This window comes from Jaculus jaculus, chromosome 9 (genome assembly GCF_020740685.1).
Source record: "Jaculus jaculus isolate mJacJac1 chromosome 9, mJacJac1.mat.Y.cur, whole genome shotgun sequence".
Classification (NCBI taxonomy): domain Eukaryota; kingdom Metazoa; phylum Chordata; class Mammalia; order Rodentia; family Dipodidae; genus Jaculus; species Jaculus jaculus.
The window spans coordinates 77,559,235-77,574,272 of record NC_059110.1 but is presented as its reverse complement, the minus strand read 5'-3'; the positions used below and the strand labels follow the sequence as shown (position 1 = coordinate 77,574,272).

The 15,038-nt window shown below is 43.6% G+C and overlaps 1 protein-coding gene across 1 annotated transcript in view; it reads left to right on the top strand.

Annotated features, from left to right (window-relative positions):
* Positions 1 to 7,840: 7,840 nt before the first annotated feature.
* Itgae (integrin subunit alpha E) overlaps positions 7,841 to 15,038 on the top strand; it is a gene marked incomplete at its 5' end in the record, with an annotated part of 69,894 nt that continues 62,696 nt past the window's right edge. The window contains 2 exons of the mRNA XM_012952196.2: positions 7,841 to 7,856; positions 10,445 to 10,565. Coding sequence (XP_012807650.2) covers positions 7,841 to 7,856; positions 10,445 to 10,565 — 137 coding nt within the window. The remainder of the gene's footprint in view (positions 7,857 to 10,444; positions 10,566 to 15,038) is intronic.

The window sequence follows — 15,038 nt, the reverse complement described above, 5'->3', positions numbered from 1 at the left end:
TCTCTGTCCCTCTCTCTGTCTCTCTGCTTGCAAATAAATAAAATATTTTTTTAAAAAAGAAGTAGGGACAGTTGCTTAAAGCTTTTCTAGCATCCTGAGCTGCAGAAAGGGGATTGGGGCTGCTGCTGGTGGAGGCCTGAGTTAGAAGAGAATGGGTGAGGAGCTGAGTAGCCACTGAAGACTGGGCATATAGATTATGCCTTAAGGTAATAAAACTCAATCTATATAGATACTTGGATCATAGAGATTTCCTTTATTTTATCTTATATGTTATTTTATTATCTTTTTAATTTTTATATGATTTTATTTTAATTTTTAATGAAGCAGGATCTCATTCCAGCTCAGGCTTAACTGGAACTCACAGTTATCCTCCTACTTCAGCCTTCTGAGTGCTGGGATTAAAGGTGTGAACCACCATGCCCAGCCTAGATTTCCTTCACAGCTGTACTTTTAAAAATATTTATTTATTTATTTATGAGTGACAAAGAAAGAGGTATAGACAAAGAGAGAAAGAGAGAACGAGAGAGAGAGAAAGAATGAAAGAATAGGCATGTGCCACCACACCTGGCTTCTCCTTTATTTACTTATTATTTTGGTTTTTTGAAGTAGTGTCTCACTCTAGCCCAGGCTGACCTGGAATTCACTATGTAGTCTCAGGGTGGCCTTGAACGCATGGCAATCCTCCTACCTCTGCCTCCCGAGTGCTTGGATTAAAGGCATTTGCCACCACTACCGGCTCATAAAATATTTTAATTATGGGCTGGAGAGATGGCTCAGCAGTTAAGGTGCTTGCCTGCAATGCCTAATGACCTGGGTCCAATTCCCCAGGACCCACATAAGAAGCCAAATGCACAAAGTGGCACATGAGTCTGGAGATCGTTTGCAGTGGCTAGAAGCTCTGGTGTGCCCATTCTCTCTCTCCCCCTCTCTCCTTCTGACCCTCTCTCAAATACAAAAGAAAAAAAAAATGGCCCAAAAGGAGGGCTGGAGAGATGGCTCAGTGGTTAAGGCACTTGTCCACAAAACCTAATAACCTGGGCTTGAGTCTCCAGAACCTATGTAGAGTCAGATGCACAAGGTGGTGTATGCATCTGGAGTTTGTTTGCCGTGGCTGAAGGCCCTGGTGTGCCCATTCTCTCTCTGTCTCTCGCTCTCTGTCTCCCTCTACTTGCAAATAAATAAAAAAAAAAAAATTTGGGCTGGAGAGATGGTTTAGAGCGATTAAAGCACTTTCCAGCAAAGCCAAAGGACTCTGGCTTGATTCACCAGGACCCACATAAGCCAGATGCACAAATTGATACATGCGTCTGGAGTGTGTTTGCAATAGCTGGGGGCCCTGGTGTACCCATTCGCATTCTTTCTCTCTCTCTCTCAAATAAATAAAAATAAAAACATTTAGTAAACAAAAGAAGTGCCAGCCAGAATTTTGGGTGGCTCAACCGGCCTCTTAACTCAGAATATAGTGCCTTTCCTCCAGTCATATCCAATTTCTCTGTGGAAACATTTGCATTTAAATTGCTTTGCACTAGGTAGTCCCTCCAATCTTCACCTCCAACAACAACAACAAAATTAAAAATAACAAACCCGGGCTGGAGAGATGGCTTAGCGGTTAAGGCACTTGCCTGCAAAGCCAAAGGACCTCAGTTCGATTTTCCAGGACCCACATTAGCCAGATGCACAAGGGGGTGCAGGCATCTGGAGCTCGTTTACAGGGCTGGGGGCCCTGGCACGCCCATTCTCTCTCTTTGTTTCTTCCTGCCTATTTCTGTGTCTATCTCTCTCTCTCAAATAAATAAATAAAATGTAAAAAAAATAACAAACCCAAAAGGATGGGGCCCAGAAAACCCCTGGATAGCAGAATATGGTTAAGTTCCTGCAGGAAGTGTGGCAGGAGAGGGCAACATAACCCTGCACCCCTGGCCACAAGCCTCACCCTGTGTATTGCTTCATCTCTGTTCTTTGAAATAGCTGATATTATAGACCCATGGATGTGTGTTTCCCTGAGTTCTGTGAACTGCTCTAGCTAATTAATTGAACCTTGGGGAACACAGGAAACCCTGACTTATAGTCTATATGTCAGAAGCTCAGGTAAAACACTTGTGGTCAGAAGGTAGAGAGAGCAGTTTTGTGGGATGGAGTCCCTCAGCCTGTGGCATCTCCTGATAGTGTCAGAATTAAGTTGAATTAGAGGAGGCTGAAGAGATGGCTCAGCAGTTGAGATCCTTGCCAGAAAAGCCTAATGACCCACGTTTAGTGGCCCATACCTTTAATCCCAGAACTCAGGAGGCAGAGGTAAAATGATTGCTGTGAATTTGAGGCCAACCTGGGACTACATAGTGAGTTTCAAGTCAGTCTGAGCTATAGTGAGACCCCTACCTCAAATAAAAAGGGGCCTGGAGAAATAGCTTAGCAGTTAAAGCACTTGCCTACAAAGTCTAAGGACTCAGATTCCATTCCTCAGTACCCATATAAACCAGATGCACATAGTGGCACATGTGTCTGGAGTTTGTTTGCAGCATCTAGAGGCCCTGGTGCACCCATTCTCCCTCTCTCTTTCTCCCTCTTTCTCTCAAATATATAAATAATTTTAAGTCTTTTGAGGGTAGGGTCTCACTCTAGCCCAGGCTGACCTGGAGTTCACTATGTAGTCTCAGGGTGGCCTTGAACGCACAGCGATCCTCCTACCTCTGCCTCCTGAGTGCTGGGATTAAAGGTGTGTGCCACTGACCCTGGCTATTCTTTTAAAGGCTGGAGAGATGGTTTAGCCATTAAGGTGCTTTCCTGCAATGCCTAAGGTCCCCAGGTAGACTCCCCAGGACCCACGTAAGCCAGATGTATAAGGTGGCGCATACATCTTGAGTTCATTTGCAGTGCCTGAAGGCCCTGGAGCACCCATTTTCGCTCTCTCTCTCTCTCTCTCTTTCAAATAAATAATAAATATTTTTTAAAAAATGAAAGTCATCATACCATTAAAAAGGAGTGCTGAAGCCGGGCATGTTGGTGCATGCCTTTAATCCCAACACTCGGGAGGCAGAGGTAGGAGGATCACCGTGAGTTCAAGGCAACCCTGAGACTACATAGTGAATTTCAGGTCAACCTGGGCTAGAGTAAGACCCTACCTCAAAAAAGCAAAAAAAAAAAAAAAAAAAAGTTCTCCCCAAAGTGGAATTACACTTCAAAAATTACTATGAGGGGCTGGAGAGATGGCTTAGCAGTTAAGTACTTGCCTATGAAGCCTAAGGACCCAGGTTTGATTTCCTAGTACCCATGTAAATCCAGATACACATGGTGGTGTATGCGTCTGGAGTTTGTTTACAGTGACTAAAGGCCCTGATGTGCCATTCTCTCTCTTTCTCTCTTTTCCTCAAATAAATAAAATATTAAAAAAATAAGACATGATAGTAAGATGGAAATTAATGAAGAAGCAGGTTGTTAATGGGAAGAGAAGGGATAAGATGAGAATGGGATGAGAGAGAGTAATTGTGGGGAAAAAGACTAAGATACATTATATACATGTATGAAAATGTCAAAACTTCAAAAATTTAAAAAAGACAAAAGGGGGGGGGGCTGGAGAGATGGCTTAGTGGTTAAGGCACTTGCCTGAAAAGCCTAATGACCTAGGTTTGATTCCTTAAGACCCATGTAAATCCAGATACACAAAGTGGTGCATGCATCTAGAGTTCATTTGCAGTGGCTAGACACCCTGGCACACCCATTGTCTCTGTTTGTCTTTCTTTTCTCTGTCTCTCTCTCTGCCTGCAAATAAAATAAATTAATTTAAAAAGATAAAAAGCCCTACAAGTAAATAAGAAAACAACAAATTTTCCAGGTGTAGTAGTGCATGCTCTTAATTCCAGCACTTGGGAGGCTGAGGTAGAAGGAGTGCTGTGAGTTTGAAGCCAGCCAGAAACATAGTGAATTTCAGGTCAGCCTGGGCTAGAGGGAGGCCCTACCTCAAAAGAAGAAGAAGAAGAAGAAGAAAACTGTTCATAAAATAGACAATATACCTAAGTAACTGGTAGATGAACTTATAAAAAGAGATAACCATGGCTGGAGAGATGGCTTAGTGGTTAAGCGTTTGCCTGTGAAGCCTGAGGACCCTGATTCGAGGCTTGATTCCCTGGGACCCACGTTAGCCAGATGCACAAGGGGGTGCACGGGTCTGGAGTACATTTGCAGTGGCTGGAGGCCTTGGCACGCCCATTCTCTCTCTATATATGCCGCTTTCTCTCTCTGTCTGTTGGTCTCAAATAAATAAATAAAAATAAACAAAAATAAAGAGATAACCACTTGTAATATAAAAATAGTTTTGCAGCTGGGCATGGTGGCTCATGCCTTTAATCTCAGCACTCAGGAGGCAGAGGTAGGAGGATCACCATGAGTTCAAGACCACCCTGAGACTACACAGTGAATTCCAGGTCAGCCTGAGCTAGAGTAAGACCCTGTCTTGAAAAACCAAAAAAAAAAAGTTTTATTTTGGGCTGGAGAGATGGCTTAGCAACTAAGGTGCTTACCTTTGAATCCTAAAGACCCAAGTTCAATTCTCCTGGTCCCACATAAGCCAGATGTACATGATGGTACATGTGTCTGGAGTTCAGATGCAGTGGTTAGAGGCCCTGGCATGCCCATTCTCTCTTTCTTTCTCTGTCTCTCTCTCTTTCTCTCCCTCTCTCTGTCTCAAATAAATAAATAATTTTTTCTGGTTTATGTACTTTATTACTAAAGTTTATGTAAGTTCCCTTATATGTAATCTTTTTTTCCTACATATTATATATATATGTATATATTTTCACTAGATATGGGCATATTTAGTATGTAAACAACACATGCTGGTACCATCCTTTCCCTCCTCCCTGCCCCTTTTCTGAAGAGGCCTTCCTAGTTGGGGATGCAGGTCAACCTCATGGGGATTGTAGGTCATGCATAATTATGGAGGTGGGAGGCACTGTCTCTGCAAAATGTCCTAACTTGTGACTCTAACAATCTTACCATCCCTACTTCCACAAAATTCCCTGAGCCATGCTGGCAGCATTTTAAGTCTACTTCAGTGATGGGCACTTAGGAGCCTCTGGATTTCTAGTTTGGTAGGTGTTGAATGTCCTCAGTGTCTATCTCCATCACCCTTGTGCTGATATCAGATTCACTAAATAAGCAGCACTCTTGCTCATTTCCCCAGTTCCTTTGTGTTTCAGCTGGGGCCAGGGTGGAGTGCACTGGGTTGTTTATCTCCTCAGGTCCAGGTCCATCTGAAAAGGAGAAGCAGATTCTCCAATGGAGAGTGAAGTCAGCACCAGTTAAATGGGATAACCATTATTAATTTAGAGAGAATTTCAATGGTGGAGTCCCTCTTATAGCCCAAGGTTAGTGGGATCTTGACAATAGAAAGCAGAATCATTATCTGGATATGATTCTGACTTGTTTCCAAGTTCCAGATATGGTTTCCTTTCCACTGAGCAGATCTGCTAGTCAATCCAAGAGCAGTTGGTTACCCACCATGGCTGTGTGCCACCATTGCACTTGTGTGAGCATCACATCAGGTTGTTTGCTTTTGAGTCACTTAGACAACAAATTGCTTGGACAGATGTTGGCCGCTTTCTCCTGGTAGCTCATGTAACACCTTCCAGCACTACATGGGCTAATTGGGGACTGGCTCTCCTCCAGATTCCAACCAGGTCTCTCCATTGTCCATGCTGACAGCGTATGGTGTCTTCAGCAGTAGAGTCTTACCATTAACTTCTGGTGGGTAATCAAGTGCTCTGACAGAAGTCTGTCTTGTTTGTTTTGGAAGGTCTAGTAAATAGTTCATTGTGGATGTAAACCACATCCTGGTACAGGGAATTACAGGCCAGCACCAAGGGAAAAGAATAAAGAAAATGAGAAGAAAGAGAAACAGGAGAAATTTAAGGTTAGGTTTCTTCACACTCTACAGGGCCCTTTGATTCAGATGCTTCCCCTAAGGTCTGCTTGAGGGTTCCACCTTTTAGTCTGACTTCTAAGATATAGGATTGTACGGTACCAGTTCAATTTGGGTTCAGTTTTGTGCCTCTCCCCAAGTCTTACCCTCCCTATTGTCCAAGCCTTGAAATGCTATTCAGGTATGTCAGCAACTAGGGCTGATCCAGGTTAGGAACTCCAGATGAGTGGGACCACGTGACAGTTGTCTTTCTGTGATTGTGTGAATTCACTTAGAATGATCTGTTCCAAGTTCGACCATTTTTCTACAGATTTCAATGTGTTAATTTTTTTCTTACTGCTGAGTAGAATTCCATCATGTAGATATCCCTCATCTTGGTTATCCATTCATCTAATGATGGGCACTTGGTTTGATTTCAGTTTTTAGCTATTATGAATTGAGCAGCCATAAACATAGTTGAGCAAATATCTCTGAACTGAGATGTAGAGCTTTTAGGGTAAATGCCCAGTAAGAGAATAATAGGGTCTGTTGGTAACTCTATATTCATCCTTTTCAGGAGTCCCCATATTGATTGCCATAGTGGTTGTACTAGCTTACATTCCCACCAACAGTGAATGAGTGTTCCTATTTCTTCACATCCTCACCATCATTTGTTTTCATTTGATTTTTTAATGTTTGCTATCCTTACTAGGGTAAGGTAGAATCTCATAGTTATAGGACTGGAGAGATAGCTCAGCAGATAAGGTACTTGTCTGCAAAGCCTAACAACCCTGTGTTCAATTCCCCAGTGCCCACATAAAGCCAGATGCACAAATTGGTTCATGTTCATTTGCAGTGACTAGAGGCCCTGATACGCCCATTCTCTCTCTCTCCTTGCAAAAAAATACTTAAAATATTAAAAAAGTAGTCTGTGCTAGGCATAGTGACACACACCTTTAGTTTCTGCATTCTGCACTGAGGTAGGAGGATCACTGTGTGTTTGAGGTTAGCCTTGGGCTAGAGTGAGTTCCAGGCTAGCCTGGTCTATAGTAAAGACCCTGCCTTTAAAAAACAAACAACATCAAAAAGTTTTGTTTCTGGTTGTGGGGATCAAACTCAGGGCCACACATGATAATAGGCAAGTGCTGTACCCTTAAGCCACACCCACAGAGCTAAAAAGTAATTTTGGAACAAGTTGATGGTTATATTCTTTCATTATTTTTTTTAAATTTATTTATTTATTTGAGAGCGACAGACTCAGAGAGAAAGACAGATAGAGGGAGAGAGAGAATGGGCGCGCCAGGGCTTCCAGCCACTGCAAACGAACTCCAGACGCGTGCGCCCCCTTGTGCATCTGGCTAACGTGGGACCTGGGGAACCGAGCCTCGAACCGGGGTCCTTAGGCTTCACAGGCCAGCGCTTAACCGCTAAGCCATCTCTCCAGCCCTCTTTCATTATTTTTAAAACAAGGAAGAAAACATTATGGGGAAATAAACAATTTGTTACTGAAGTATTAATTGGCACAGTCTTTTTGGAGGGAATTAAGTCTATGCTAATTTTTCCACAACTTTTTTTTTGATGCAGAGTCCCATGTAGCTCAGGCTGGCCTTAACCTTGTTATGTAGCCAAGGATATCCTTGAATGTCTCAACCTCATGCCTCCACCCACACAAATTCTGGGATTACAGCCATGCACTACCATGCTTTGTTTTCCCTTAAAATTTATTTATTTATTTATTTATTTATTTGAGAGATAGAGTGTGAATGGGCACACCAGGGTTTCCAGCCACTGCAAATGAACTCCAGATGCATGTACCACCTTGAGCATCTGGCTTATGTGGGTCCTGGGGAATAGAACCTGGGTCCTTTGGCTTTGCAGGCAAGTGCCTTAACCACTAAGCCATCTCTCTAGCTCCTCCCTTACAATTTTGAATTTTTTTCCTATTTTTATTATTTTCTTGTGTGTATGTGTGCACATGTGTGATGTGTGTGACTGTGTGCATGTGGGTGGAGGTCACAGGACAACCTCAGGGAGTTTCTCCTCTCTTTCCATTGCTGCCACCGCTGTTTGTGAGCTTCTGAAGTTTTCTGGTTCTGCCTCCCAGCGCCCTAGGTGTGTTGGGATCACAGACATTTGCACCACCTTGCAGCTGGCTTTATGTGAGTGCTGAGGAGTATCTATCTTAGGTGAGCAGGCTTGCAAGCAAGCACCTTGACCCATGAGCCATTTCTCCAGTCGCCCTTCTACAATTTTTAATTTTCAAAAATGACAGATAGGGCTGGAGAGATGGCTTAGTGGTTAAGGCACTTGCCTGAAAAGCCTAAGTACACAGGTTCAGTTCTCCAGGACCCACATAAAGCCAGATGTAGCAGCGCATGCATCTGGCATTTGTTTGCAGTGGCTAGAGGCCCTGGTGTGCCCATTCTCCCTCTCTGTCTGTCTCTCTTCACTCTCTCTCCCTATGCTTACAAATAAATAAATAAAATATGTTTTAGAAAAAGAAAGACAGAGTCTATTGTTTAAAAACAATAATGACAGGTAGCCAGGCATGGTGGTGCATGCCTTTAATCCTAGCACGTGGGAGGCAGAGGTAAGAGCATTACCATGAGTTCAAGACCACCCTGAGACTACATAGTGAATTCCAGCTCAGCCTGGGCTAGAGTGAGACCCTAATGTGAAAAGCCAAGAAGAAAAAAAGACACATATATTATATACTGAAAATTTAAGTTGGGCGTGGTGGTGCACGCTATTTTAAAAATTTTTTAATTTTTTGTTTATTTTTATTTATTTATTTGACAGTGACAGACAGAGAGAAGGAGAGAGAGGGAGAGAGAGAGATAGAGAGAGAATGGGCAAGCCAGGGCTTCCAGCCGTTGTAAACAAACTCCAGATGCGTGCGCCCCCTTGTACATCTGGCTAACGTGGGTCCTGGGGAATCAAGCCTCGAACCGGGGTCCTTAGGCTTCACAGGCAAGTGCTTAACTGCTAAGCCATCTCTCCAGCCCTATTTTAAAATTTTTATTTATTTATTTGAGAGCAACAGACAGAGAGAGAGAAAGAGGCAGATAGAGAGAGAGAGAGTGGGGGAGAATACACGCAGCAGGGCCTCCAGCCACTCAAACAAACTCCAGACGTGTGCACCCCCTTGTGCATCTGGCTAACATGGGTTCTGGGGAATCAAGCCTTGAACTGGAGTCCTTAGGCTTCACAGGCAAGCGCTTAACCACTAAGCCATCTCTCCTGCCTGGCGCACGCTTTTAATCCCAGCACTTGGGAAGCAGGAGTAGGAGGATCACCGTGAACTCCAGGCTAGCCTGAGACTCCATAGTGAATTCCAGGTTGGCTGAGCTAGAGTGAAACTCTACCTCGAAAAAGAGAAAACAAAAACAAAAACGAAAAATATTTGCTTCCTCATAGCTGTCTGTCCATCCATGTTAGCATGCACGAGGCTCTGGGTTCTTATTTATTTATTTTGCATGTGTGGTATGTGTATGTGTGTGTGCAGATGGCCCTTTAAGGCCATCATGATTATGTGGCAAGCACTCTTCTTCACTGAGCCACCAACCAAGCCCCGGCTCTTATATTATGATACACTTTAAGTAAAATGCAGACCATAGTATGCTTTCTTCCTAGTACTTTATCATACATAACTAGAGTTCAAAATTTGTTCATAGTTCTTTTTCAAGGTAAAATTTATATACAGCAAAATGCACAAATTCTAAGCTGAACCATTTGGTGTGTTTTGACAAATACGGACACTTTTCCTAATCTAAACTCCTATCAAGATAAAGCATACTTCCAGCACTTCGGAAAGGTCCTTCCAGTCTCTTCCCAGTTAAGCCCATGCCCTTCTCCACCAGGGAAATTTTACTGTAGACTAATTTTTCTAGTTCTCGAACATCATATAGATGGAATCACACATCTTTCCTGAAAGCCTTGTAAGACTTCGTTCACTGAGCATGGTGGTTTGAGGCTCACCCTTGGGGTGCTGTGTGCCTTAGTTCTTCCCTGTTGCTTCCAGAGCAATAGTGTTCTGTTGTATGAACATACACTTACTTTATCCTTTCTTCTGCTGTTGGCTGTTGGATTGTTTCCAACTCGGGGCTGTTAATGAATAAAATGCTATGAGAGATTCTTGGGCAGGTATTTTTGAGGACTCTGTTTATCTTGCATTACTTGAAGAAGTGTGGTATACGTGCAGGCCCTGTTTGAGGCTCTTGGTCCCTTTTCACTCTGGTATGGGACACGGTGATGAGTAAGTGACAGGTGTGGAACATGTGCAGCAGCAGATGTAAGCAGGTGGGTAGTGCTCTCCAGGGAAGACCTCCCACAGGCAGGTCCCTGAGGTGCTAACAGCTTGTGTAGGAGGGAGATCTGAGGCCCTGGTCAGACACTCCTCTTCCCAAGGAATAAACATCCTTAGAAGGATGTTTCTCCTCTACAAAGCGGAATAATGACAACACAGAATCCAATGAGATAATGGGAGGCAAGGACCAGCCAGGGCCATAGCAATGTACCACTTTTCATGAAAGGTTCCTCTTTTTCCCACAGGCCTGGCCTCACTGGGGGCCTTCAATGTGGATGTGGCCTGGCCCTGGGTCACACCCACAGGAAGTTCACCTTTTGTACTCAGCTCCCTTCTGCACCGGGACCCCAGCACCAACCGGACCTGGTGAGTAGGGCCACTATCCAGGAGGGTGACAACTGGGGATGACCAGCAGGAAGCTGGAGATGCCCCACCCCACAGCCTGGGAAGAATTCCTTCCACTTTCTGAATGATGCATGGAAAAAGAGAGAAAGCAACAGAGGCTGTGGTCCCCTGCCCAGCCTGCAGAGTTCACAGAGCCAATTTCCATTCACACAGGCCTTCCTCAGTTTCTTTGCCTAGGGGTAAAAACTTAAAGGTACTTCGAAATCAAATTCACAAAGGCTTTTTGTTATTTATAAAAATTATATGTGGGGTTGAAGAGATGGTTCAGTGGTTAAGGTGCTTGCCTACAAAGCCCAATGACCCAGGTTTGTTTCCCCAGTACCCATGTAAAACCAGTTACACAAAGTGACACATGCATCTGGAGCTTGTTCACAGTGGCTGGAGGTCTTGGCATGCCCATTTTTTCTGTCTGTCTCTCTTCTGTCTCTACTTGCAAATAAATAAATAAAAATGTAAAACCAAAAACAAAAAATAAAAATAAAATTTACATGTGGAAGCTGGAGAGATTGCTCAGTGGTTAAGGCATTTTCTTGAAAAGCCTAACCACATAAAGCCACATGCACAAAGAGGCACATGCATCTGGAGTTTGTTTGAGCTTTAAAACTTTTTAAGAAAAGCTACATGTGCTTAATATATAAAATTTGGAGGGTAGCAAGAAAATTTCAAAGGAAAATAAAAACTATGAGTCCAAGCACTTAACATCTGTTAAGAGGCTGCAATTATGGTGCCCTCTCAATGGCATCTCACTCACTGTGCCCTGAGCCTCAGTTTCTCCCCTCTACAATGGTGTTTTCCCATGTCACAGCATTGTCATAAAGACTATGTGACATGATGCACATAAAGGGCTTTACATGGGTTCTGGCCAAATTAAGGCCATCACCTTATATCTTGAAATTATCATCTGTATCCAACCACTAGCTGAGCAGAGAATGTCAAATCTGAGAGACCGTGCTGGTAAGGATGTGGTGAAATAGGACATGTGGGAGTGTGCAGTTGCATCTGATTCCAGTCCTAGAGAAACTCACAGGCCCATGCAAAAAAAAGTATGTGGAACTTGGAATTAAATCCAGTGCCTCATGTATTTTAAATAAATGCTCCACCATTAAACTATGTCCCCAGCACATAATTGGGGTGGGGGGCTGGAAACTGAACCCAGGGTCTCAAAGGTGCTAAGCACACACTCCATGCTGAATTACATTCCTGGCCCTAACACTTAAAAGCCTTATGTCAATTTATTTTTATTTGTAAGATATGTTACTTATTTATTTATTTATTTATTTTGCTTTTTCGAGGTAGGGTCTCACTCTGGTCCAGGCTGACCTGGAATTAACTCTGTAGTCTCAGGGTGGCCTTGAACTCACGGCGATCCTCCTACCTCTGCCTCCCGAGTGCTGGGATTAAAGGCGTGTGCCACCACACCCAGCATGTTACTTATTTTTATTAGCTATGGACATACTTAGTATATAAACAACACATGTTGGTACCATTCTTTCCCTCCCTGACTGCTGTCCCCACAGTTCACGACCCACAATCCCCAACAAGGAGGGCCCCTTGTAGCAATTTTTGTAATAGTGAAAGACTAGACACATTCATCATTGGATAATGGGAAAAATGATGTGTGAATTGTGTGATGTGGAAAGCTGGCTGAATTAGCAAAAGTAATACAATTTTCAACCTGAAAGCACTGTGAGATGAAAAGTGAATCCAAATGCTTACGGAGCCCCTACTATGTGCCAGGCTCTTGGATGGAGCAGTGAGCAAAGCAGAAGCCTCTATACTCAGGGAGCTTGCATGTCAGCTGGGGCTATAGACAGTAAGTGGAAATCATATATGTGGGCTGGAGAGATTGCTTAGTGGTTAAGGCATTTGCTTGCAAAGCCAAAGGATCCCAGTTTGATTCTCCAGGAACCACGTAAGCCAGATGCACAAGGGGGCGCATGCGTCTGGAGTTCATTTGCAGTGGCTGGAGGCCCTGGCATGCTCATTCTTTCCCTCTCTCTTTCTCTCTGTCTCTTTCTATCAGATAAATAAATAAAATAAAAACAATTTAAAGTAAAAAAAAATGTGTATGTTACCAGATAATGGTGGAGTGCTGATGCAGGGAGCAGGTCTGGATTTAAGAGATGATCTTGAATGAAAAGTCATAATGTGGGCTGGAGAGATGGTTCAGAGGTTAAGGTGTTTGCCTGCAAAGCCTGACAACCTGAGTTTAATCCCTCAGTACCCACATAAGCTAGATACACAAAGTGGCTCATGCATCTGGAGTTTGTTTGCAGTCACTACAGGCCCTGACACACTCATCTGTGCCTTCTCTGTCTGCATCTCTCTGCTTGCAGAGAGATGAAAAATTAAAAAAAAAATTTTTTGGCTTTCCGAGGTAGGGTCTCACTCTAGCCCAGGCTGACCTGGAATCCACTATATAGTCTCAGGGTGGCCTTGTACTCATGGCAATCCTCCTACCTTTGCCTCCCGAGTGCTGGGATTAAAGGCCTGTGCCACCATGCCTGGCATTTAAAAAATATATAATTTTTTTAGCCAAAAAAATTTTTTTAAAGGAAAGGCCATGATATCACTGGCCCTGTTGTTACCAAAATGACTTTTGTCACTGTGTTTTAACTAGTTTTTTGTTTTAAATTGATTCTGGGGGTTGAACCTAGATCCTCATGCATGCTAAACAAGCATTTTACCACTGAGCTGCAGGTCCAGCAAGCTGTATTGTTCGATAGTCAAGATCCGGTTATAGTTCTGGGATTACATATTGTTTATATGTCTTTTTAGTTTATTCTAAAACAGTCATTTCTCCCTGCTGGTTTTGACCATGATGGCCACAGGTCTTTTCCTGTGTTTGCTCACCTCCCACCCCACCCTAGCCAGACCCAACCTCAAGCTGCTCCCTGCCTTTCTCATTCTACCAGGTGTCTTTTTTTTCTTCTCTTTTCTTTCCTTCCTTCCTTGCTCTCACCCTTGCCCTCACCCTCCCTCTCTCTCTTTCTTTCTTTTTTCTTTTTCTTTTTGGAAGAGGAGGGGCTGTTGCGGACCAAACCCAGGACCTCACATTTCCCTAGTCCAAGCATGTTTTTTGTTTTGAGGTAGGGTCTCACTGTGGCCCAGGCCAACCTGGAACACCATACCCAGCCACCCAAGTGTTTTCTCTTTATCTACATGTGCAAGTGAGCCTGTTGGTTTCGGGCTAAGCCAAGTGAAGTGCTCAGATTTCCTGGCTAGGAAAAGTTGCTCTGCTTGGTGAAGAATGGTTGGACAGGCTTGGATCCCTGTTTGTACACTCAGTTCTATATCTGTACAGTGAAAAGTCTGGTGACTATTTAATCTGGTTGCTTATACTGTCAGTAATAAACTTCTGTTACTTATACTGAGAGCTGTAGTTGAAATACCAATATTAAACTTGAAAATAGCAAATGTTAGGCTGAGGACATGTCTGTGGATGAGGTGCTTGCTATGCAAGCATGAGGCATGAGTACCTGAGTTTGAATTCCCCGAACACATGTAAAAGCCAGACAGTATGGTGGACATCTGTAATCTCAGTGTACCTATGGCGAGAAAGGAAGCAGAGACAGGAGAATCTCCTGGAAGTTCATGGGTTAGCTAGCCTGGTGAATACAGTGGTGAACAGGAAGGCAAGAACCACACCCAAGTTGTCTTATGACCTTCACGTGTGTGCCATGGTGCACTGCCCCCACCCAAAGTAGATGCCTATTGATATAAATGACATGTAAAGTGAATGGCTCATAAAATCTTCAGTAATGGAGTTTAAGTATTTTTTTCAAGCCTTGTTTTAAGTATATTTTTTATTTATTTGACAGAGAAAGAGGGAGAAAGAGAGAGAGAATGGGCATGCCAGAGCCTCCAACCACTGCAAATGAACTCCAGAAGCATGTGTCCTCTTGTGCATCTGGCTAATGTGGGCCCTGGGGAATCAAACCTAGGTCCTTTGGTTTTGCAGGCAAGCACCTTAACTGCGAAGCCATGCCCCAGCCCAAGTTTAAACTCTCTTTTTTTGTTGTTTGTTTTTTGAGGTAGGGTATTGCTCTGGCCCAGGCTGACCTGGGACTCATTATGTAGTCTCTGGGTGGCCTCGAACTCACAGCGATCCTCCTACCTCTGCCTCCCAAGTGCTGAGATTAAAGGCGTGAGCCACCACGCCCAGCTCGAGTTTAAATTTTTTACGTTGGGATATGTTGTCAGTTCCTGGCCCAGCCTCCATTTCTTATTTATTTAACTTATTTATATTAAGTAGGAACTTCACTGCATGGACAATTGTGTGTGGTCTCATTCCCCTTGTGTTGTCCTCTGATATCGCTCCTCCCCACTCCTACTCCACTGAAGGCCTCCTCAGTGGGGTTACTGGTATTCACCATGGGTTTATAAATGCAGCAGTCAGTCTTTCCATACCCCTTCTACAATGTTCTCTGAGCT